Source organism: Nyctereutes procyonoides, unplaced genomic scaffold (genome assembly GCF_905146905.1).
Source record: "Nyctereutes procyonoides isolate TBG_1078 unplaced genomic scaffold, NYPRO_anot_genome, whole genome shotgun sequence".
Taxonomy (NCBI): domain Eukaryota; kingdom Metazoa; phylum Chordata; class Mammalia; order Carnivora; family Canidae; genus Nyctereutes; species Nyctereutes procyonoides.
Window position 1 is genome coordinate 14,591,359 of NW_026575145.1, and position 26,029 is coordinate 14,617,387.

Here is a 26,029-nt window from a genome sequence, read left to right on the forward strand (position 1 = left end):
AGACCACTGCTTCCCTCTTAGCTTACCCCAGTGTGCCTCATTAGGTACAGAGTGTCACAGAAGTGCCTAGTTTAAGAATGTATGAGCTTCGCAAATGCCAACATTATTAAAAATATGCTTGGGAATGCCCTTATTTCTGAGAACTGAAATTGCTTCCTTGACAGGACTGGAAAGTGGTTTTTCTGCAAACGGTATTCCTCTAGAGTACCTCTCCATGGGGACCCCTTCCCCAGTAACTCCCTGTGGCAATAACCGGATCCATGAGGTTGAATCTTCCTAGTGTAATGCTGCCTTTAGTGCATCTCTCTCTCCAAAAACTTGAATATTTTCAGCCTTAGCTTTCCTGAATCTCACCAAATAAAGGAGGTTCCTGTGAAGTTCCACATGGCAACATTCTCCCAGGGTGCTGAGGTGCTTAGGAAAGTTTGGGGGTTTTCACAGAACAGCCTGATGATGGGCTAAAGAGCAAACCCAAGTCCATCATGTTTCCTCTGCTGATGTTTCATTTAATATATAGGAAGTTCTTTCTATCTGGTACAAGTGAGGAAAATGCACTTGCAAGCATTCTTCCGATTGTAGAGAAGATGATATGGGGCAACAGTGAGCAGGCAAGTAGCATGTGAAAGACTGCATTAAAGCCAAACAGATTGGGTTCAAACTCTGACTTATTTACTTATTTCTTGTGGAAGCTACTGATACAGCTCAACAACGATTTCTATCTTTCTGCCTTTTAGGCATATAGTAGGGATCCATTTCCCCATCCACTTTGGAATTGGGTAGGGCCACGCAATTAGTTGTGGTCAATGATTTTGAGAGGAAGTAATGTGTTTCCCTTCCAAGTAGAAGGTTTTATGTGAAGAGGGATACCCTCCATAACTCTCCTTTCCCTTTGCCACAGTGAAGGAATATTTAAGGAGGGTGGCTGGTTCATTAGTCTGAGTCTTGGAGTAAAAACAATGCCAAGCAGAGCCCACAGCCAACCTGTGATGGATGTGTAGTATGTGTGAGAAATAAATCTTTGTAACTTTAAACTTTTGCAATTTGGGGATTGTTTGGAATCTCAGCAAACCCTAGCCTAACCCGAGAAACTGGTTCTTTTAGGCTAGTCATTTAACCTGCTTGTGTTTCAGGCTCAGATCCATGAAATGGGGAAAATAATCCAGGATCACCATGAGTGTTAAATAAGATATGTATAAGGGACTAACAAAGTCAAATAGTAAGATCTGACCAATTTCATTTTTTTTCTCCTTCTATCCTACTCTCATAATACACACATACACACAAACATATCTCCCTTCTTATCAAATGGTGAAATAAATAATATCTGTCCTTGGTCTCTTTTTTAGATTTCTTCTCTCTACTGATTCCATCTTCCCTTTCTAGTACCCTTTCAATTTTAACAAAATGTTAAAATTGGCATTTAATTCAGTATTATTCCCCTACCTCCTGAGAATATCTGTATCCAGTAGAGTGTGTTCTTTTTTACCTCAAAGATGAATCTTAAGGATGGGATTTAAGGCAATATGAACATTTAATATTGGAAATAGTTGGGTTGGAGAATTCCTAATACTTCAAAATGATGTCCCACATCTTCTCTTTTTAAAGTTAGACATGCTAGTGAGATAAGGGCAAGAAAAGGAAGTTAATGAGTTGATCTTTGAAAGTACTATGGTTGAACTTTTCCAACCCAGGATTTTCCAGAATATTCTGAACAGGTATCAGGACTACTTTTTCTTCTCCTTCTTCTTTTAATATAGAACATTTCACAAATTTGTGTGTCATCCTTGTGCAGGAGCCTGGATAATCTTCTCTGTATCATTTCAATTTTAGTATATGTGCTGCCAAAGCAAGTACCAGGACTTTTTTTGAAATAACTAAAATATTATCTAGCTACCCTTCTAAGCCCCACCTACCTGTTTTAGGAATACATGTATGAAATTCTAATAAATTGTAAAAACTAGAATAATCATAAGGACACAATATTTGGATTCAATGGCGTATCTTATACACTTGGCTATGTTATAACATATTGTAGGTTTATATGATTTAGTGTTGGAGTTATGAAATAGTTATGATGACCAATGCCTTCCTGAAGTAATTACATGGACATTAAACCTAACATTTATCCTTTTTACATCAAGACCCTTTTGTCAATGATAATGCTTGGTCTTCATCTTTAAACCTTGGTAGTCCTTTTTTTTTTTTTTTTCCAAACAAAATAAATAACTCCCAGTTCATCCCGTGTGAAGTGTAATCACACATCGTATGTTTTTTTCTAGCTACAAAGCAGATCAGTCCAAATATGAATATAGTCTCTAAAGATAAGTAATTTAAAAATAGGAAATGCTAAAAAGTAGGTGAGGGACATTTCCACGGATTCACTGACCCGAAACCTACACACAGTATTGAGCAGTTCTGGAGCAAAAGGTGGTAGTGAGCCTAACACCCTTTCTTATAAGTAGTTTAAGTGTTCCTCTAATTTATTTTATAAAAACCGAAAGAAATCTCCAAAGATGTGTGGTTAAAGCCAAATCTCTCAACTTAACACAGGAGGGACCAGTACACATTCACATCTAATTAAGCAAAAGTCGTTTTTCAAGTTAAAGGCTGGAATTTTTGCAATTTAATCCAAAATTTTATTAGCAAACTCTAACGATTATTCTGATTGCAATTAATAAAAGCTTCCAAACAGGTCAACTCATTTAAGAGCTATCTGTAATCATTTGGATTTTAACATGATGGTTATTATTTATTACCCTGAAACCAAGCCGTGCAATGAGATATTGATTACTTTTAACCTTTAGATCCAAGGATTCAAGAAAGGTCAGAGGAGGGGAACACTATACCTTTCTTGGCTGGCAAATGTGTTGCATTCAGGAGAATTCAAATGATTCCCATTGGCCAAGTAGATCCCAGATTAGTTTATTCTCTGGGCTGACAAGAAATGATGATGCTTTTAAAAATAACACCCAGCACGTATTTAGTGAAGTGTTACATTTATATAACCAGTGGCCTCAAGATGTGCTTCACATCATAGCAGTTCTCAGGCTGTTAACCCTTTAATGAGTTTTGTTCATGGAAGCATGTTTGTTGGGACGAGATACTAGACATAGTCACTTTAATTGGAATCAACTCATCTCATTAAATTATCTCCTGGGTTCCAAGGGGCTGAATACAATCACTGGCCGCTGCCGGCCACTAGCATTTCTTTTGGTTTTCTTTTCCCATGACAACATTTAGAAATATTTTTCACATTCGCGCCACCGAAAAGCAGGGAGTTCTTGGTAGGGTCCAGCAGAATTACGGGCAAGGGAAACATAACTGTTATGTGTGAGATTAATTTGCAGAACACTTGGCATTATTATTGCCAAGTCGTCAAATTGTTCCAAGTTGTTCCGGAAGGTTGTTATTAATAGTATGTTTTCTGAGGAAAGTTCTGTCTACTTTTGGAACTGCATTTCTGTTGCCAAGGAAACTCCTTTAAGCACAGTTTTCTAGGAGCACACTGCTGCTTTTGTTTGCCAGTGTCCTATTCATATCATCTAAGTAAGCGTTTTACATGCTCCAGCCTTCAGGCCCAAATGTTGAAGTTTTAGCCCATTTAAGTTGCTTTTTCAAACACAGCTTATGCCTGCTATGATTTCCCTCTTTCTCCCCCCCCCCCCCCCGCGCCCTTCTCTCTCCCTCTCTATCCAAAGCCCCTCTCTCCCCGCCTTCTTCCCATTCTCCCTCCAACGGGCCCAACTCTTACAATTCAAGGTTGATTTTTTTTTTAAAACAGTTGCATTAGGGGAGATAGTTTTCACAAGTTTTTGATAAATTAACTTCAATTTGAATAATAATTCCATAGGTTGTAGCATTAGTCCTTCAAGTGTTAATTATCTTTTCACTTTAAAATTAATGTAGTCATTTCCTCCTGACTCCTCTACCCCATTTATTGAAGTGCTGAGGAAAACATGTCATTGAGTCCTGAGCCAGCCCTGTTGTTGTGATTAAGCGTGGTCACATGGCCCATCTCTGCCAAAAGGAGGGCCCTGAGAAAAGGTGACAAAGACAGTGATTTCCTGTCAGCAAAGAGTACTACAGGGCTGTCTAGAAGTGATGCAAATGAGGGGAACTTTCCCCACGGCTTGTTTGATCCACTCTAGGCCAGAGCAGGCCAGGCCAGGGAGAGAGGGAGTAGCACAATGCAGCAGAGGCAGCCCGGAGAGCCAACGCACCTTCCGGACAGCAGCTCACCCACCAGAGACAAAAACTGCTGGCGGGGCTTCCCTTCCTTGCCCCTCTGCACACAGAGCCAACTATTTCTTGGCATACTATTCTCTTCACATCCTTTCTCTATCTCTCTCTCCCTCTTAAAAAAGCGATCCAAATAGGAATTGTAAGTTCCAGCAAAAACAGCACTTCCCATATCGTTCAGAAACCACATTCATCTACTTCTTCTAAACGTTTTCAGGACGTGTTTTGTCCTCTTCAAGAAAGAAAAGAAAAATATGTGTATTTGTCTTCACAGCAAACATTAATATGACAGCTAATCTAGGACTTTTTAGCTTTAATAAAAATGGAACAACAAATTCGTTTCTACATAGCGGTGGAGGCAGCCTAGATTTTCCTATTCTGATCACTTTTAAAATGACTAGATAATGTTATTTGAAATATTATAATGATTTTAAGCATATTCTTCTTATCTTAATGGAGTTTTAATCTAACATACAATTAAGCTCTACAATTAATCTACTGAGAAAGAGGTAAAAAAAATTATCATTAGGTTCTTATGCCTGATATATCTAGTACATTTTTACCTTGACTGCTTCAATAACTAGTAATTTGCTTCATTTTGGTACTGAAATTCCAACCTAAGGCCTGATTAACAGAATTTAATTTTTTTAAAGATTTATTTATTTGAAAACCAGAGTCAGAGACAGAAAGAATACAAATGGAGAGGGGCAGAGGGAGAAAGAAAGGAATCCTCAAGCAGACTCTGCTGAGCAGAGAGCCTAACATAGGCTTGATCCCAGGACCCTGAAATCATGACCTGAGCTGAAATCAAGAGTCAGACCCTTAACCGAATGAGTCACCCAGGCACCCCCAGAATTTAATTTTTTTGACACATACTTCTCTATTCTATACACCAATACATAATTTTTTTTATAAAGGTAATGATTTCTCTACTATTTTAAGCCCAGCTACAACAACTTAGACTGTATATCAGCTTAGTATTTCATTTTTAGGAGCTTAAGTTCACTCATAAAGGTATCGGACAACATCTGAAATTATTTAGATCAATCTAGTCCACAACAAAATGAAAGAAAACTATTATAGAGGGTTGAAATTGTGGATTTATAAAATATAGGGGTAGTGGAATTAATCTCTTATCTATGATCAGTTCATAGCTATGACAACGTCAGTTTGGCATCAGTAGTCATAAAATACCAAGTCTTTTACACTGTGTTTCTTATTCTCCAGAATTTCTTTTTTTAATTATTAATTAATTAATTAATTAATTAATGATAGACATAGAGAGAGAGGAGAGAGAGAGAGAGGCAGAGACACAGGAGGAGGGAAAAGCAGGCTCCATGCAGGGAGCCCGACCTGGGACTCGATCCCAGGACCCAGGATCGCGCCCTGGGCCAAAGGCAAGCGCTAAACTGCTGAGCCACTCAGGGATCCCCTTCTCCAGAATTTCTAATCTTATTCCATACATGTTTCTTTTAAAAAGTCATAATGTTTGTCTTATACACACTCAAATTCTCTAAGTAATATTTTCTCCTTTAAAATTTATCCCTTTTGGGGATCCCCGGTTGGCTCAGCGGTTTAGTGCCTGCCTTTGGCCCAGGGCACAATCCTGGAGTCCCAGGATCGAGTCCCACGTCAGACTCCTGGTATGGAGCCTGCTTCTCCCTCCTCCTGTGTCTCTGCCTCTCTGTCTCTCTCTCTCTGTCTGTCTATCATGAATGAATAAATAAATAAATAAATAAATAAATAAATAAATAAATCTATCTATCTTTAAATAAATAAAATTTATCCCTTTCTTTTATCTATCTTTTCCTAAAGCAATTCTTCTTTCAGTGTTTTAGTTCTGTTTGTTTGTATTTGTTTTTTTAGCATTTTTCTTATTTATTCATTCATCTACCCATGATTTTAATTTACTCTTTTTGTTTTTAATTGTTTTAAATCACTCATTTTTGTTTGGTTAGCTGTAAATTAACTAATTTCAACTGTTTTTCTTTCTCTACAATGCTTATATTTCTCTCTCTCTTTCCTAATAACCTCTTCTTTTCAAATATATAATATTGATGTCCTCTCTTATTAATCCCACCTGGTCAAACTCTCATTGAAAGGAACCGCCTCTGGATGTGAGCTGTGCTCAAAATCTGTAATGTTACCTGGCAACAGAGTTAGAGAAAAATAATTCACTTGTTAGAAGTATTAGGTTTAGAAACTTGCTTGTAAGAAATATTGTGGTTAGACATTTCTCTATTATGCTGTTCTACTCCCTTACATGTTAAAATGTAAATCCTAATAAAAAGTGTTTTCATATCTAAGTATCAAAATAAACTTAATTTCTTAAAAGGAAGTATAATTTTTTCTCATGGAAAATGTAAATTTGGCAATTGAGCACATTTCCCTCTTTGCTTTTACCACCAGGAAACCCAAGGTGAAATTTTAGGTTCTTTAGTAAGTACGTAGGACCATACAGTCTATATGCCTACATATTAACTCTTCTCACTGAGAGAGACTAGTCTGATTTGTATTTATGTGTTAAAAATATTTTTAAATTTTTCCTGTGAATTCTTGTAAGCAACCTCAAATCCGGAGAGTAAAAAAATGTAATTAGTCGATTTAGTGAGCATTGTATCATGCAAAATGAACACTTCTTTTCCTTTTGCCCCCAGGCCATATTTATATGATACTTATGCCAAAAGAGAAAGATAGAAGACACTTGCATGTTTCCCATAAAAGTAGAACTGTATGACAGTAACTAACCCTCATAATGAAATATAAAATCTTCAGTGTAAATTCCTTGAAAGTATAAAGGTCTCAGTTGAAATGAGTATGAATGTCACATAATTTTTAAGCTGTGTTATTTTAACCCCTTAGAAATCATATAAGCTAGTATTTTTTTTACGAGGAGCAGCTAAGCCTTCTCTCAGGAACAAATTTATAAATGTGGTGTTTTAATGAGCTTTACACTATCTGAAAACAGCTCTGTTCAAGTATAACAATAATCACCAGATCACAATTTTTGAATTTGGCCCAGGAAATTAACCCTTGTACTCTGGAACCTCACACCAATCCAGGATCACTAAGAGCTCTGTCATCTGTGCTTTGTAGGTGGCAGAGATTGGGCAGTGGTCTGTGGTGTGGTAAGGAGCCCCTGACAGGGCACAGCCTCACAGCACTCCAGAGTCAGCTGCATATGTCTCAGAGGGTAGGACAGCCACAGCAGCAGCTGGAGCTCCAGCTTCTCCCATCTTAGTGATGCTTCTAGGTCACTCAGTCTACAAAATTCATGGGATGGGGGAGGGGGTGTCTTGAGCTTCCCTAAGCCCAAGAATAATGCCACCTTTGATCTGTAGAAATGAAAAAATGGAGCTTTTCCTTTGCAAGTGGGTTTTAAATATTTCTCCATTAATAGTTAATGCACATGCAGACCAGCAGAGTGACAGCTCCCTGTGATTATGAATTCTGGCTTCGTAACTCCAGTCCAAATAGGAGCTGAACTTTCAAAATCACGGTGGTTACTTTTGACAAATTAAATTGTCCTACTTAGGAAGGTAGGAGGAATGAAGAAAAAGAAAGGGAGAGAGTGGGAGCAAATTCTCCTTGGAGGTGATTCTCAGATTGAGGAAGAAAAAACAAGAAAGAACTAAGTTTATGTTCTCTAGGCTGACAATACTGCCAGTGTTTATTAGAAAAGAGCTATAGAAGGTCCCTGCTCCGAAGTTGGGCAAGTAGAGGCCAGACAAAGAAGGGAGAAGGAAAGACACTGGCAATATGGCTCACTGTCTTGAAACGAGGAAGAAAATATCTTTAAGGAAGTGATCATTTTTAAGTAAGAATCTAGTTGCTCTTAACACCCGCAGTTGAAAATTAATTAGAAAGAAAATGGTCTTAAATTCCTAACAATCTGAAAATAACAAGAAATGGTTTAAACAGAAAATCTCTTCTGTAGTTCATTGTAATGTTAAGGTTCTAAATTATAAATTACATCAGGTTGTGTCAATGTATTCTTTGCCTATTAAACCTAATTCTTTTCCTTTAAGAAGTCCCTTTGGTATTCTGCTGGTTTGGGGTAACCAACATATCACAATAGGTACCCAACTCAGGAGGTCTGCTGAATGAATAGTCAAAGGTATTTATCTATAGCAGCGTACCTAGGAGTTCAGGCCAGATGATTTTTCTAGCAGAGATGAGATTATAAAATAAATTGGTAAAGTCTGGCAAATAGTACCTGATGTTGAAAAGGCTAAAAAAAAATCTTCACTCATTGACTACCACTTTATTATACTTCCTCTAAACCAACATTTCCAAATGTGGACTTTGGGGCTCCACCTAGGTCTGTATAATGCATGTCATGACTCAGGATCCGGGCATGACTAGGGAAGGAGCTGAGTGATAAAGTACAGAGAGCCCCCCCACTAGGGAGAGGAGAGAAAAGGTTTTGAATTCTATGGTAATAGGAATCACGCTTCTGTCCTGGTCTACAGTTCCTGAGATTTTATTTTTTTTTATTTTTATTTTTTTATTATTTATTTATGATAGTCACAGACAGAGAGAGAGAGAGAGAGGCAGAGACACAGGCAGAGGGAGAAACAGGCTCCATGCACCGGGAGCCCGACGTGGGATTCGATCCCGGGTCTCCAGGATCGCGCCCTGGGCCAAAGGCAGGCGCCAAACCGCTGCGCCACCCAGGGATCCCAGTTCCTGAGATTTTACCATCACTCAGCTGAAGGTCTCTCTGAAAGATTTCACCTTCATTCCTTATGATAATACCAGCGATCATGAACTTCATTCTCACCCTTAATTTTTTAGTACATATGCTGCCTAAATGAGCACTCATCCTTAATTTTTTAACACAATGATTGTTCGTTCAATATTGGCTATGTAAGGTGTTTTGCTTAACAACATATAAAATCCAAGCACAAGGCATTTTTCTTAGTGTTATAGAAGCATTTTAAGAAAGGAAAATGATGTACATAGGTTGAACTGGACTGGGAATGCCATGAAACAGGCTAGGCATCTTACTGAATTGTCACAATGGCTAGGGAATGTGAATCATAAATGCCCCATGTGGAAGGGATAGTCCCACTGACCAACAAAAAATGATTCTGTCCCAAAGGTCAGTGGTGCCCTTGATGAAAAATGCTGATAGAACACTGGTATCTTTCAGGGCCAACAAATTTAAAGATTAAAGTCTCAAATGGTATTGAAAGTCCAGGAAGGCCTGGGGACCAACAGAAAAGCACTATTACTCAGGGGTCTTTATGATCAATAGTCTCCAAGTCTCCCTCTCCCAGGTCATAGGTTCAGTTGATTCCTGAAAAGACACATTACAACAGAGCAATGGGACATCGAAAATGTTGACCTAACCTGAGAATCCCTGAGGATTTGAAACAAAGACCTGAAATTAATTTTCCTCCATCAATTTTTCTAATTCTGGAGCCACCCCAAGTTCTAAATGACTCCTTAGTGATGTCCTCAGGATTGCTTTGGAGGTCTCTAAAACTCTGGAATAACATGGGGGCTTGGATAAAGAAAGACCCTATAGACTGGTAGCATTTGCTCTCTGTATGTAGCTCAACCTTTAATTTTGCTTATAAGCCAAATGCAAAGTTAGTGCCAGTTTTGTAAACTTAGCTACATCAAGCACCTCAGAGCAGAAAGATGATGATAGGACATGAGTCACAAATGAAGAACCCCAATATGGAAAATGTTTGGGCAAATACTCTAATCCAGAAGTACTAAGTGGGTGGAATAATGGCCTTCAATATACCAGAATGGGAATTTTCAGGGAGAGCACTTATAAGGAAACCACAAGAAAAAGAAGACTGATTTCCTATTAATTGTGATGTAAATTATATGGATATGATTTTGACAAAGAATAGCACTATTACTGAAAAAAAATAGTGGTTTATGTGCAAAATGCAAATACATCAAGAAGAAAAGAAATGTTATTTGGCATCATGAGTGCAATAAAATCAGAGATAATGGCTTATGGTTAGTTAACTTTTGTATTATTTTTTCCTGTTTGGTTCAATTTTGATGCTTTTTAGGAATAAAATTAATATTTTTGTATCAATAAATTAATAAAGATTAATGGACATTTTTCATACATAATTCTTGATCCTGACATGAAACGTGACATCACCTAGCTTCGTTCACATTAGGTGAGGACTCTTACTCCAACAATACGTTATGTCAGAAGATAAGCTCTGTTGTTAATGTGGACAGCCACCCATATAGGAAATAGCTAATAGTCAACAAACTCGATTAATGTTGGACAGAATTCTTTAGGGAATAAAATATCACCATTTGCTGACTCCCTGGGGAGCTTACATCTTCTTTTAACCAAGATGATTCTCAGGGGACACTACTTAAAGTCAACCAGACACTTGAAAAGTAGACATAAAGATCTCTCTGTAGAGAAGGTAAAAGTTAAAATAAGATATTTAGGAAAGGTAACTTAAAATGATAAAAAAAAAATGGGGAAGAAAGAAGACAACTTTTATTTGACCTTGAATGTACTTCTTATTCTATAAGAAATTTTTAAAAGCTAGAGGGTAGTTGTTTCCTGTCATTATACTGTTGCTGATTCTGTGGTTAGTTATTAATTTTATTTTTTATGATTCACAATCTGCTCTTTGAAATATGCCATATGCTCAAAGCAATTCAAGGATGACAACTGTCAGAATTACTCCAATAAAAATTGCCTAAATGAGGAAGATTTACTGCAATCTGATATTTCAGTGGAAAGTCCCTCTACCCTCCCCAACAGCTTTTTCAGACACTGTGAATCTTGCAACCATTTTTTCAGTTGAAATCACATAGCTGTTTTGTAAGAATTTCTAAGACTATTTAAGGAGAATTGGTAAAACATATTAGGCTAAGGGTGAATTAGCAGACACGGAAAAACAATATAGATAGTTATTAGCTGGATTGCCTGCAATCAATATATGAGTTCCAAGCCAGTTTTCTTAAATCACACGCAAATGTATTGACTCGATATGACAACGTCTGTTCTATGTATCACTAATAAACATTAAATTGAATGAGCCCTGTACCCTGGAAGTAGCAAGCCAAACTGAAGGCAAATTTCTTTTTTCTCTGGAAAGATCTGAGGGGTGGATAGAATCCACCTGAGTGCTCCAATGAAAACACATTTTGTTAAATGTTAGCAGTCCATTTATCCTTCATTTTGTTTCAGTCTATTTATTAATGCGGTTTCATTTATTGCTATTCATCTTGGAGATAAATCTTTGTCCTTCTATAGAATTACACCAAATAGAATGTGATAAAGGGAACTTTCTTGCAATTATGATGTCGGTGCAGCCTGTCAGCACACAAGGGATGGAAATGAGTTTGGGGACAGGGAAGGGAATTCTAATAGACACCATGATACATACAATGAACGCAAAGATATCCTGAGAGAGAGAGAGACTTGTCAGGCTAATCAGATCTTCCACAGCAAGGTAAAGGCAAGAAGGGTAGCTCTAACCTTGTAAAGATGCTGCTGCTGCTCCTCTGACATCATCAGGTCGTGGCTGTCCATCACGAGGGACTCCATGTCAATCAGCCAATCCCAGAGCTCCTGATATTCTGAATCAAAGTCCAGAAGCCTGAAGATAAGGCACAAAATGTATTATGCATAAATACAGTGTAGTTGTTAAAATCTCATATTAGAATAATATATTCTTGAAAACCCGTGATGTTCCTAGGTGATACCTGTAAAAAGAGAAGGGAAGAATTCTCTGTGTGGTTACACGGTGGGCAAAATAGAAACTCCAGCCTGTGACATAGCATTTCTTAGATTTTGAAAACATAACATGTTATTCTGATGCTCATACCCAAGACATATCGTGACTATTTCCATTTGCTAACCCTTTTTGAGGATTTACAGCACTTGAACACAATGACTACTACTATGTCCTTGAAAGAGAGTGTTGCCATACTTAACATACTGAGAAATCGGGGGTCAGGGCCTTGTGAAAGTTGTATGGTCCAGAATGGGGGATCAGAATAGCCCCCTCAAAAATTCAAACTACTTTTTCATCTACTAGATTTTCACAGATGTTGTATCCTAAATACAATCACGATTAAGAATACTAATTTAACTAATTTCTTTACAATGATCACAATTTATTATCAGATCTGAAATACTATTTTCACTGGGAAATGACTCAATCATTTATTTATTTGTCCCTCTGCTGTCTATCTGCCTATCTCTGCAAACATATATCCTACATTTATTGTCATGGATGAGTAGCCAGCATTTCAGCTTAACACTCAGAGATAGGCTTGAGTGACTCTGGTAAGCCAGTGAGAACCAGGGGCAGATCCAGTATTAGACAGGTGTTCCCCACAGACATGTAGGAAACAAAGGTAAGGACAGGAAGTCAAAACAATGAATCTTTGAATAGCCAGCAATCATTAAAATTCAAAGGAGGATCACTATGGTTTTCAACAAAATAAATCATTAGAATAAGGAGCTTAAAAGGATTAATGTGATTCTCTATTGAAAGCCTGGTGAATAAGTAAAGCCCAGATTCTTCTAAAACACTGTGATCAGAAAATGAAAGTGCAGGATGAAAAACTATGACTTTGTCCTTCCCCCCAAAATCATCTCCCTAAAAGAAACCACATCCTTATCAAACTGTAACTGAGCAAAACCCTATCAGTGCCAATGAAGCAAGCAGGTTCAAGTATGAATCTGGATTTATCAAGTGAGTATTTTATTACTACCTTGTTCCTGTCTCTATACATTAAATGACTGATTTCCACGAAAATGAACATCTACTTTTCATAACTTTCAATTTAATCTTAATACATCTGCCGAAGAAAACTTAAGGTGTGTCTGGTGATAGAGGAAAACTAGATCTAGAACTGTCTAATTTATTCTTTTCCATAATGATAAAGATTATTGACTAAGACCATAAGTATCCAGGGCAAGGATCATCATTGACTGATGTGTAGAATTAATGTTTAACTGATGTTTGGTATAGGGGATGTGACCAAAAGCTTTGGAAGGCTATGGTGGCCTAGAGCAGAGCTTCTCAGATTTAATGTGCATGTGACAGAGATGAGGATTCTGTTGAAATGCAGGTCTGATTCAGTGATTTTAGGGTGGGGCCCGAGATTCTGCCTTCTTGGCAACTGGCAACGCTGCTGGTCACAGGTCTCACTTTGAATAGCAAGGAATTCCAGCATAAATGAGAAACTGCACCTCCCCCATTTTAACCATAAAGACAGGGGAAAGGGGAAATAATACCCCCCCAAATTAGGAAAGTATGGTCCTGGGGAACATTAAAAGCAAAGGAGAAATAAAGGGAAAAGCTCACCCTTTCCATATCAGTGGATTTAAATAAGAAAGAAATAGAGTCAAGAAGAACTCATGCTAAGATGTATATCCTCCCCTCTTGGACTAAGAACCAGAGGGGAGGTATGTGAGGCAGGTTGAAAGGATAGTCCAAAGCACAAGGATGTCAGTTCCATTTCGTGCTAGGTAGTCTGGGAAGAGATTGCCTTAAAGTGTCTTCACCATAACCTGGACTGGGAATGTTACAGAGAGAATTTTGGTTAGCACTCCCTTTGCTACCTGTTCTTTTATCTCCTCAATGAGGACACTATTCTTTCTCCTCACCACCACCACCCATGAGGTTTCTGGGAGTTCATCTGGTGAACTCGATCGACAGAGGTGTTGCCATGGCAACAGAGGCACAGTGACCCCCAAGGCGGGCAGGGGAACTTCTGAAGCCAGACCTCAGAGGGTTGGCACGGTCAGTAAGGGTTGAGATGGGGCTTAGACAGCAGGAAATACCACCTGACCAAGCCAAGAGAGAACAACACAGCCAGAACCTCTGTGGGGGACAACCTCAGAATATCTAAGGTAAGATCCATTTCAATGAGCCCAGCCAATCTGTACCCTAGGGCCACAGTAAATCAGGGGAGCTCATCACACCCCAGAATCGCAAGGTCATGTAAACCCAGATGCCATCTTAGAAAAAACTAGGGAGAGAAATAAATCTGAAAAACAGCATTTACTCTACGAGGTAGTTCCTTAATGATGATGTTAATTTATTAGAAGAAGCTATAAGCATTGTGCTAAAGAGCCTGGCCTCTGATCTTTTTTTTTTAAAGATTTTATTTATTTATTCATGAGAGACACATAGAGAGAGACAGAGACATAGGCAAAGGGAGAAGCAGGCTCCATGGAGGACTCGATCCCAGGACACTGGGATCACAACCTGAGCCAAAGACAGACGCTCAACCACTGAGCCACCCAAGTGTCTCCTGGCCTCTGATCTTAAAGCAAGGTTTTCCCTTACTTTGTCAGGAAATTATGTGTTTAGGATGTTTCATAAAAATTATCAACCGGCAAGGAAAATAAAGGAGCCTGTTTTCCACATGTGTATGAGGAAAAGAAATTTTGATTATGCTCAAATAATTCAAGGGTGAGAGATGAATTTATCTTTGCAACTCTAGTGCTCAGCACGGGACCTGGTGAATGATGATGAGTGAATGTAGATAATGAAGCCAAAAACCTTTAGTAGGGCAAGAATGACTTCAGAAGAGCAGCACGTGGCAGAGATAATAGTATCTCCTCCCCAAATGCCAGTATCAGCCCAGCCAGTGCAACATGGACTGGCTTCTTCACTCATTCTGAAGGTGGGATTTTGCCTTCAAGTACAGGATAAAGGTGCATTTGCTTATTTAAAAAGAATTACGTGGGTAGGTTCTCCATTAATGTGAGTTGCCCTCCCATTCCTTTCACACCTTCCTTTTTTCTACCCTGAAAATTAAAGGAGATTTAAATAAACAAAGCATATACAGGATGGCAAAATGTTCAGAACCAAGAACATGTTTTCACTGGCTCTTTACCATGCCTTTATATCTACTGAGCTATTCCCTCTTATTATTCCCCTTAGCGAGGGACTTGGAACAAAACCCCTTTCTTCTAGTTAACTGCACCTCACATTTCTTCTCAGAGGGTCTACACTGAAGACCCACAAAGCAAAGGAACCTCACACAGATACTCACCCTTTCTTCAGTCTAGTCTATTTTCATTTTAGCTGAGAATATGTAGGCTTGAATTTGTTAGATATTGTAAATGCTTTGGTTTCATATTTTGCTTTATTGGTACAGAATCAACAGCAGTGTTTTCCAAACAACAATTCTTAAAAGGTCCTACTACTGAAGACAGAAACATTTTTCTTAAGCATTTGTGTCTGATTTCAGATTGTTGGCCACGTGGTAATTCGCAGCTTTGAAAAGACCTCAGAACTTTACAAATTTAGTGAAATCAAATATGTAACTTTGTAGCAAATCACAAATAAATTACTAGATTTCTTTGTTGGTTCTTCAAAAGCTTCTGAAATGAATGCAATTAAGTGTGCTCATTATTTCAGGAAGATTCTTGGATAAGAAAGTAGTTTACTTAATCTTACGTTTACATTACCTGCAAAGGTAGTGCTAAGTGTTTTCCAAGTGATTTTGTGAAAGACAGTTTCTTCCAGGAAAAGTGCCAACTATTATACAGGAAAACAGAGAGGATCATAGATGAGTGAATTTATCAGGGGTAGCATAGAACTCGTTAACAGTTTTATATCCCTTTGAAGAATATGCTGATTCTATCAGCTGAATTCAGAACAAGGTTCTTTTCCTGAATTCTTGGTGACAAAGGCCTTGTCTCTCTTTTTAGAAGAGAGAGGCAACTGAAATTAGTTGCCTAATTAGCTCATAATCTCATAAGGAATATAAACATGAGAACTACTCTTTTGGAGGGATTTTCCTCATAAAATTTTTTCTGTTAGTTGTGTTTTGGTTTGTATTAACTCATCCAGTCAAATATATAATCTGTTAGATTTTTTTTAAGATTTTATTTATTTATGCATGAAAGACACAGAGAGAGAGAGGCAGAGACACAGACAGAGAGAGAAGCAGGCTCCACGCAGAGAGCCCAATGTGGGACTCAATCCGGGGTTTCCAGGATCATGCCCTGAGCTAAAGGCAGATGCTTAATCGCTGAGCCTCCCAGGTGTCCCTATAATCTGTTAGATGTTAAAAGATCTCAAAGCATACCTTTTCAGGACCCTGTGAATCTGTCACATTCTCTATGAAAATGTTACAAAGCAAACTTATATATACTCTAGGAAAGTGTTATAAAGCAAACACATTACCAAAATGGTATTCTTTTGGATATTTCTCCTTTAAATTGCCATATACTTGATCTTAAATGGGATCACAATAAAAGAGTTGGACATTTCTATTATAGGTTTACATTTCCATTTTAGAATGTTGAGACGCTTATGCATGTTATGAGGAGAAACAGCCATCTAACTCAAAGTCAGTTTTTGTTAGACAAGTACAGAATTATGAATGTATTTATTTCATAGAGAATTTAATAGAGATGGAGAGAAGGCTATGGAGAAATAAATGTGCAACTTTTTCTTTAGTGTATATTTCTAAATTTGGGTTAACTACTATGGGTAATTGACAAAAATATTTCCCAACAGCCTGTCCACCATTTTACTTTGCCTTTTCAAGGTTACAAAAAGATTCCAGGGCTTTTCACCACAGAAATAAAATACTAACAAGCTTATTCGGTATCATTTTTCTGCAGATTGGGTAGCAATACATTATTTGTAAGGCTAGCATAGTTTAAGAAATAATCCTTCCTCTAAACCCTGATGGGAGTTATGTTTGACTAGCTAAGTGTTTGAATACATAAATGCATTCAGCCTTTGGTATTTAAAGTGAGCATCATTAACTCAACATTTCAACTTAAACTTTGCTTAAAAGATAAAGTTTCACCCAAGTGAAATCAATGGGAGGTGTGTGTGAATATATGAGGTTTCAGCTTGGCCCACTGAGGAATTTTGATTAAAACAGACAACCAGATGAAGAAATCATCAAAATAGAGCAATTATTGGTTGAAGAAAAGATAACACTAAAAATTCCTGGCAGTTTTTCTACCTAAGTCTGAGTAACATGTATTTGGGAGCATTTAAGACTCCATCTTTTATATGTTTAATGGTTTGTTTCACACCAACACACCCAAAAACACGAGACTGGTTCCTGAAATACCAGCTTGTCTATAGTGGGACTTCTATTAAATGATCCAATTTTCCTAGCTTCTTTAGCATATTGATTCTTTCCCCAAATATTCACTAAGTGTTCACTCTTCACATTATTTGCTCAAGGAAGTTTGCCTCTGCTTTTCAAGAAAGACACTAAAGGGAGTGGTAACAAAATCTTGTACAAATATGGTTTAAGAATTTTACTAAAGTAAAATACTAATAACAGATCAGAATTTCCCATCACCCTTTACTCCATGTGGCATGTAAGCACAGAAGGGAGATAGGACAGGAGCCCCTGCCCCAATCATAATATCATTAAAGAATAAAATTTAGCTTTCTAGACATGGAATCTGATATGCACAGTTGCATGTAGAATCCCTTTCCACTCTAAACATATTAAAGTGTGGACACTAATTTACTATTTTGAATGAAAATTCATGAGCGACTTCCTCATGAGAAAAGCAGCCTGCCTTTGCCATTAATAAATAAAAAGGAATATGGAGTTCTTTCCAGCAGTAATTTTCTCAATTCTCATATATGCCCACATACAAGTGAAAATGCCTGAGAAAAAGAAAACCATCCCTACAAATTTGTTAATGACTGGCCCCACTTTCTCATGGACTCATGGGCTGCCTGTCCATAAGCAGTTGTTACTGTAACAAAGCCATTAAGCAAAACAAAATTCTAATCTCCAAGGTTAGAAAATATCAATTAGAAATATCACTGTAGGGGATGTGTAGGATGGCTCAGTGTTTTAGCACCTGCCTTCAGCCCAGGGCATGGTCCTGGAGTCCTGGGATCGAGTCCCATGTCGGGCTCCCTGCATGGAGCCTGCTTCTCCCTCTGCCTACGTCTCTGTCTCTGTCTCTCTCTCTCTCTCTCTGTCTCTCATGAATAAATAAATAAAATCTTTAAAAAAAAAAAGAAATATCAGTGTAGAATTCTGAATGTATTTGGAGGACTCTGTTAGGCTGTCAGGAAGTCAAACTCTTATCTAAATTTCCAGATAATATGCTTTTAACTAAGTCTAGCCAAAGAGCTGGAAAACATTCTGAAGAATTTAGAATCAGTAGTGATTTTGACAGAAATGGAGGGACAATACAAAACAAGAGATGATGTCATCAAAAAAAGAGAAAATAAATCTTCCTACATTGTCATCTGTGTGTTAGAGGGGACTGGAGCTACACATGCTACTGGCATACTGGGTCACCCGACTCACGTCGGGCAGCTTAACCTTTTGTAAAAGGACCATCCCACTCTCAGTCTCATAGGTTTTCAAAGATTTAATAGGTAATAGAGAGTATTTACTCTTAGGGTTAGGGCAGGAAGTAAATAGTCTGGATATTACTCTCTGCCACCTAATTCCTAACAAAAGCCTGTTAGGAGAATTAACATGGAGAGCCCACCTACAATGATTTTGTTTATCTCCTCCATCAAGGCTGACCCTGACCAGGGAGTGCTATGCTCAGACTACAGGGTTTTAGTTACTTGTAGAACTGTCCTTACCGAATTATGCTTTGACATCACTTCTTCAGCCCATGTTTAATAACTGCCTTGGGAATTTCATTTCTCTTGTTGGGATATAGTATCACAGATGCCTGTCTTCTCCTTAAAGAACTACAGGAGAAACTCCTCAGGCCTCAGTGGCAAAAGAAGCTGTGCTTCCCTTAATATATATTATTTTTAATCCTAGGACACCATGAATTTTCTGATAGAGGAGATTTTTTTTCTTTTCTTTGGTATGGAAAATTGAGAGCCAAATCACAACCCCTCTTGAGGACATGCAGAGAATAAGCATTTGTTTGTTTTCTTACGCATATTTTGCTTTTGCTTAACTTCTGTCAAATATTTATTTTATTTTATTGTAAATATTTTTGTAAATTGACTCAAATCCTCTGTGAAGAAAATGGGAGAATGAATAAAGGAATACATTTTAAAGAGTTAAGCTCTGCACATTACAATGAGGTAGATTAGATTTGTCTTTGGTACTCTCATTGTCCCTGCTAGCATCTATCTGCCTTTTCAATGGGCCTCATCAACTCTTCAAGGCAGTACAGAAATTAAGATAGAAGGGAGATACAGATATATATCTTTGTAAGTTGATTTTATTGTTAACTTTGAAGTAATGGTTCCCCAAAGAGTATGCTTCTGCCTCTCTGGCTTGCCCTTTGCTGAATCCTTGGCATGGTTGGCATTAGATCACTGAAGTGGAAGATTGTCCAGGTCTAAAATTAGTTTAATGTACTTGCACATTAAAAGGCTATAATATCATGACTCCAATGAATACAGTTCTACTAGTGAGATTCTTTTTTTGTAGCCCAGAAACACCGATTTTAATAATTGCATAGTAGCCAGAATAGCAGTCATCCAGAAGGTAGCCAGGTACTTTCTGCTCCTTTTAACTGCATGCTGTGTTGTAATCTCCCTATTTAATAACATCAGAGTACAAAAGATGGAGCAAAAACAACATGAAATGAACATCAGCTATTCATTAGATTGAGACAGGATAAGAGTCAGAGGAGGAAAGTAGAAATTCATGGTGGAAATAAAGTTTTTTGGGGGTTGCCTAGTGATTTATCTTTGAGAACACTGTCAACATTAGCTCTAATAAGAGGTGGTACTTCATTTTACGGCTGGTGTATACCAAAAAGAAAACATTTTATTATTTCAAAATATTTAAATATTCCAAAAACACCCATTGAGCACAAATTAAAAATGGTCATTTTGTATGTGAGAGAGAGAACCAGCGAGACAATATGAGCAAGCACCTATGTTCCTCTAACTGCAACAGAGATATTTTTGGTATGTTGTTCAACAGAAAACCCTGAAGATCACCCTGCAGCAGTAAAATCCAGGGTGATTATATCCCTTCTCAGGTGGTTAAAATCATTCAGTGTATCTTATTGCTTAATTAATTTAGAGAATCAAATTTGATCTTTAATCAAACAATATTTTAAATAGTGATATATTTGTCTTCATTTGTCAAAATCATTTCCCTTTGGCAATGCTTTATATATATCTGTATGTGTTTTTTCATACAAATATAAAGATGCTTCTTTTTTTTTTAAGATTTTATTTATTTATTCATGAGAGACACACACACACACACAGAGGCAGAGACACAGGCAGAGAGAGAAGCAGGCTCCATGCAGGGAGTCTGATGTGGGACTCGATCCCAGGTCTCCAGGATCACGCCCTGGGCCAAAAGCAGGTGCTCAACCACTGAGCCACCCAGGCGTCCCAGATGCTTCTTTTTCTGAAGGAAAATGGACTCACTTTTCCTGCCAAACTTTTGTCTATTTAAAGTTCACTTAGGGGGCACCTGGGTAGCTCAGTGGTTGAGTGTCTGCCTTTGGCTCAGGTCATGATCTCAGGGTCATGGGATCAAATCCCACATCAGGATCCCTACAGGGAGCCTGCTTCTCACTCAGCCTATGTCTCTGTCTCTCTCTCTCTGTGTCTCTCATGAATAAATAAATAAAATCTTTAAAACAAAAACAGTTCATTTACTTCAATCTGTTGTGCTTGGGAATTATCTGTTTGTACTTCGGAGTAAATTTTATACCAAAACCTTGCATGGTAAGGGGTGAATTACTCATATATTCTTAGATACAGGGCATAAACCTTGACTATGTCTCCATCTGCAGACATTGCTCGAATTTCCACATAGCCAGAGAAAGCCTGGTATGTGGCCAATGAGACTGAGGTATCTTCTAGAACTTTACTACAGGAGCAGAAGTCCCTAAGAACTTGCTTGGTATTCCCTCCTGATCTCAGGAAGCAGAGTCAAAAAGAGCTCCATGCCCTTCTGCTCCAACAACATCAAATTAGTATTTATAGTAAACCTCAATATGCATACGTGCACAGACACACACAGACACACACAGACACACACACACACACACCCTCCCTACACAGTTACTGTCTTGTGGTTGAGATTCTCACTTTTTCTCTATCAATGTACCTTTTATAACAGCTCAGATATTCCCTCCCCCCATAAATCTCTCTAATTAGGCAGACCTCCTAAGTATCCCCATAAAACACTCTATCTTGAATTTTACCCACTGTTTCATAAGGATGTATCAGAGTTTATCTTTATACCTCCCTAGACTATAAAGTTTTTTGTATCTTTTCTATTCCAAGCATCTCATATCACTCCCTGCTACACAGTAGTTGCTCAATGCATATTTCACTCACTAATTTTTATATATCTATTACATTATAAATATTTCAGATATTTTCTTATCAATTATTGTATTTCTGGGTTACAAAGTATATATATGGAGTTAGGAGGGTAGGAGGATGGGCAAAATAGGTGAAGGGGATTAAGAGGTACAAACTCCCAGTTATAAAATAAATAAGTCACAGATGAAAAGTATAGCATATGGAATATGGTCAATAATATTGTAATAACATTGTATGGTAACAGGTGATAACTATACTTACTAGGATAAGCATTGCTTAGTGTGTAGAATTGCTGAATCACTATGTGGTGCATCTGAAACTAATACAGCATTGTATGTCAACTATACTTTGATAATAAATTTTTTTAATTTAAGAATATGAAGTAGACTGGGATAACTATGCCCATTTTACAGAGAGAGATATTGCATCTTGAGGAAGTTAAGTGTCCCAGTCGAGGTCACATAGCTAAAAAGCAGAAGAGTGCCAACCTGAATTAAGGTCTTTAATTTTTAAACTAGTACACACTCTCTCCTCCTTTAAAAAATTAGACTACAGGGAATTCATGACTATCCCTAAAGGTAAATGTGATTTGTGTAGTTAAGAAGCTATATGAGCAGTCCTAATTCACTCTAATATCTGGGATCAGAAGCTTTTACCTGCAGCTTTGAGACAGAAAATAATAGGTGACTGTAGCTCTAAATTCCTGCCAGTCAGGGTACCACCTAGAATTCTCAATGACAGAATTTTTATTTTGGAAGACTTGCATAATATAGCAGGAAAGATTCCAACTGAAATAAAAATGTTTGGACTATCCATACTTTTTTAAAACAAGCATTCCTTAAAAATAACATTATGTCCACCTCAGTGGGGGAGCAGTTCACCATAGAGTCACCTACCTCTCTCAGCCTCTGCTACCCCATAGTTACCACATTGTCCTTGTTGATGGTTGAGGAGCCCAAAAATCCTAAGCTCCAGATCTGCTTCCTGGGCATTTCCACTTGAATATTCCACAGACCATCAAAAGAACTATGTCCCAAACATTCAACCTCCCTCCCCCCACTCCTGCAACTGCCTTTTCTTCCCCACCTCAGTGAAAGACATGTCCATTTGCCAGAGGGCACAAGCCTGAATCATGGAAGTCCATTCTTTTTTTTTTAGGATTTTATTTATTTATTCGTGAGAGATGCAGAGAAAGAGGCAGAGGCATAGGCAAAGGGAGAAGCAGGCTGTCTACAGGGAGCTCCATGTAGGACTCAATCTGGGATCATGACCTAAGCCAAAGACAGATACTCAGTCACTTAGCCACCCAGGTGCCCCATGGAAGTTCATGTTTAAACTTCCCTTCCCTTAATGCCCCCTACCTACTTGGTGTCCAAGGCCTGTCTTCAACTTCCTTCTTTCAGTTTCCATTAGAAACTTTCAGCTTCCATTGCTACGGTCCTAGGTCAGGCCCTATTTCTTATTTGGATGACTGGAATAGCATCTTAAATGAGCATTGCCTACTCTTGCCCATGCCAATCTATTCTTCACACCACTGCCAGAATATTGTTTCAAAACTGACATTCTGGGCAGCCTTTACTGGTTCTAGAGGTTTGTATACACTGCTGCCTCCATAGGAAGCATTCTCATTGCCATTTCTGACTCTGAGACATATTCCATGACACTTATGGAAGGTCTTCCTGATTTATATACATCTGCCACACACCATGTCCCATTGTTTCTACATCCCCAGTACAGCCTGCACTTAATGGTTGTTCAACAAATATTCAATATAAATGACACAAAAGCCATTTGAATCCAAATCCTATTTCATTTTTTTAAAGATTTTATTTATTTATTTGAGAGAAAGAGAGAGAGTGTCAGAGAGAGCACAGGCAGGGAATGGGAAAAGAGAGAGGCAGGGAGCCCGCTGAGCAGGAAGCCAATGCAAGGCTCCATCCTAGGACCCCAGGATTATGACCTGAACTGAAGGCAGACACTCAACCAACTGAGCCACCCAGGCACCCCCCCAAATCCTCCTATTTTCTTTCTCCTCCCTGAACTAGCAATTAGAACTTCAGAGTAGTTCTTTTCTCTCTTTCTCATTCCCTCATCTGATGGGTCATCAGTTCTTTCTGGCTTTAGTCTCCAATCCTGTCTCCTGGATTCTCAGTTAATTTCTCGGTTAATTTCTAAACTAAAATCTTCATTGACAAAAGCAGTGTTTCTCAAACAGAAGCATCAGAATCATTTGGAGGGCTCATTAAACAAAGGTTGCTTGGTCCCCAGCTCTAGACTTCCCAATTTAGTTAAGTCCAGAGTGGGACTGAGAATTGGCATTTCTAACAAATTCCCAGGAGATGCTGATGCTGCTGGTCCAGAAAACACACTTTGAAGACCACTAGTGCAAAGATTCTCAACCAGAAATGAACGTTAGAGCAAATGAACATATTTATATCCTTGGCTCATGCCTGCCTCCCGAATCAGAATTTTCAGTGTGGGTGGGGGATGGCAGGCATTTCTCAGCTTAAAGGTTCCACAGGTGATTCTGATGCACTATCCTGGTTAAGAACCATGAATTCAATGATTAACTTCAAGAGCTGGACTTCACCTTCTTCCCAAGCCTTATTTTTCACATATACCCAACTTTCTACCCTGCTTTCCAGTCATATGGAACCAGCAGGCAGTCTGATGATTCCAGATCTTTGCTCCCTCTCCCTGACCCCCACACCAATTTTAGCTACTCTTTTATGTATTCATTCACTGAGCATCTAGCACATGCCAAGCACTGTAGCAGATACAGGGCAGAGTATGGTAAGCATGACAGATGTAGCTTTGCCTCATGGAGTCCACCCTGTTCCTCTGAGCTCCTCTAGCACCCTCTGCTTCAAATGCTGGCTTACTGTAACACTTCCTTGCTGTCAGTGTAAATTTCATGAATTTACATGGTCTGTCTTTGTAGGTGCTCAATAAACACTTGTTCAGATTAAATTGAAAAGCGTTTCCCCTGACCCAGCCTTCTTTCTCCCCCCGCCTTTTTTTATTTGAGTATAGTTGACATACTATGTTACATTAGTTTCAGGCATACAACTTAGTGCTTTGACAGGTTTATACATTATGCTATGTTCACCATAAGTATAGCTAGTCATCTGTCCCATTACATCACTATTACTACAAATATCACTGATTATATTCCTTACATTCTGCTTTTTAAATCTTGTGATTTATTCTATAACTGGAGGTTTATATCTCCCTCTCTACTTCACCCATTTTGCTTATCCCCTACCTTCTCCCATCTGTCAGCCATCAGTTTGTTTTCTGTATTTATCATTCTGATTCTGCTTTTTTGTTTGTTCATTTTTTAAGATTCTATTTATGAGTGGAATCTTATGGTATTTGTCTATCTCAGTCTGATTTATTTCCCTTAGCTAATACCCTCTAGGTCTATCCATGTTGTTTCAAATGGCGTTATCTCATCCTTTTCTGTGTAATATGACTATCTAATATTCCATTGTGTATATGTACCACATTTTCCTTATCTATTCATCTACCAATGGATATTTAGGTTGCTTCTGTGTCTTGGCTATTGTAAATAATGCTGCAGTAAACACAGGCAAGAACATACAATGGGGAAAAGACAGTCTTTTCAATAAACGGATAGCTACATGCAAAAGAATTAAATTGGACTCTTTTTTTTTTTTAGAGAGAGAAAGAGTGAAAGGAGGAGAGAGGGGAGAGGGAAAGAGAATTTTAAGCAGGCTCCATACCAAGAGACTCTTAAGCCCCAGTGTGGGGCTTGATCTCACAACCCTGAGTTCATGATCTAAGCCAAAATCAAGAGTTGGATGCTTAATGGACTAAACCACCCAGGTGCCCCCAAACTGGACAAATTTCTAACAGCATACACAAAAATGAATCCAAAATGGATTAAAGACCTAGATATAAGACCTGAAACCATAAAAATCCTAGAAGAAAACACAGGCAGGAAGTAATTTCTCTGACATCAGCCATAACAACAATTTCTAGACATATCTCCTAAGGCAAGGGAAACAAAAGCAAAAATAAACGACTGGGACTATATCAAAATAAAAAGCTTTACCATAGTAAAGGAAACCATCAAAAAAAGAAAAAAAAGACAACTTACTCAATAGGAGAAGATATTTGCAAATTATTTATCCAATAAAAAGTTAGCATCTAAAATATATAAGGAACTTACACAACTTAACACCAAAGAACCAAATAATTCAATTTAAAAAATGGGCAGAGGACCTAGACACTTTTCCAAAGACGTACAGATGGTCAACAGACACATGAAAAGATGCTCAACATCACTGACCAAGCATTCTTTCAAAAGTGGTCTCCACAGTCCTCTCTCTACTGTCTTTCCTGAGTTGCTCCAACTCTTCCCACTGCAGTCAGAATTGAGGTCTGCCTTCCATGAGCCACAGCCCCTACCCAATAAAAGATTTCTAATTTAGCACTTTATTCCATGCTGCCTACAAACTGGCTCCTTTTACCAAACCATGAGCCTCTCCTTTTTGCCCTTAATCTCTGCACTTCATATTAGT

At 38.2% G+C, this 26,029-nt stretch overlaps 1 protein-coding gene and 1 non-coding gene across 2 annotated transcripts in view; both read right to left on the reverse strand.

Annotated features, from left to right (window-relative positions):
- Positions 1 to 26,029, reverse strand: part of AKAP6 (A-kinase anchoring protein 6) — a 482,960-nt gene that overhangs the window by 112,625 nt on the left and 344,306 nt on the right. Inside the window, exon 9 of the mRNA XM_055309349.1 lies at positions 11,720 to 11,840. Coding sequence (XP_055165324.1) covers positions 11,720 to 11,840 — 121 coding nt within the window. The remainder of the gene's footprint in view (positions 1 to 11,719; positions 11,841 to 26,029) is intronic.
- LOC129499588 (U6 spliceosomal RNA) lies at positions 1,748 to 1,854 on the reverse strand. The gene has a single exon (XR_008662410.1). It is a non-coding gene; the product is annotated as a U6 spliceosomal RNA (small nuclear RNA).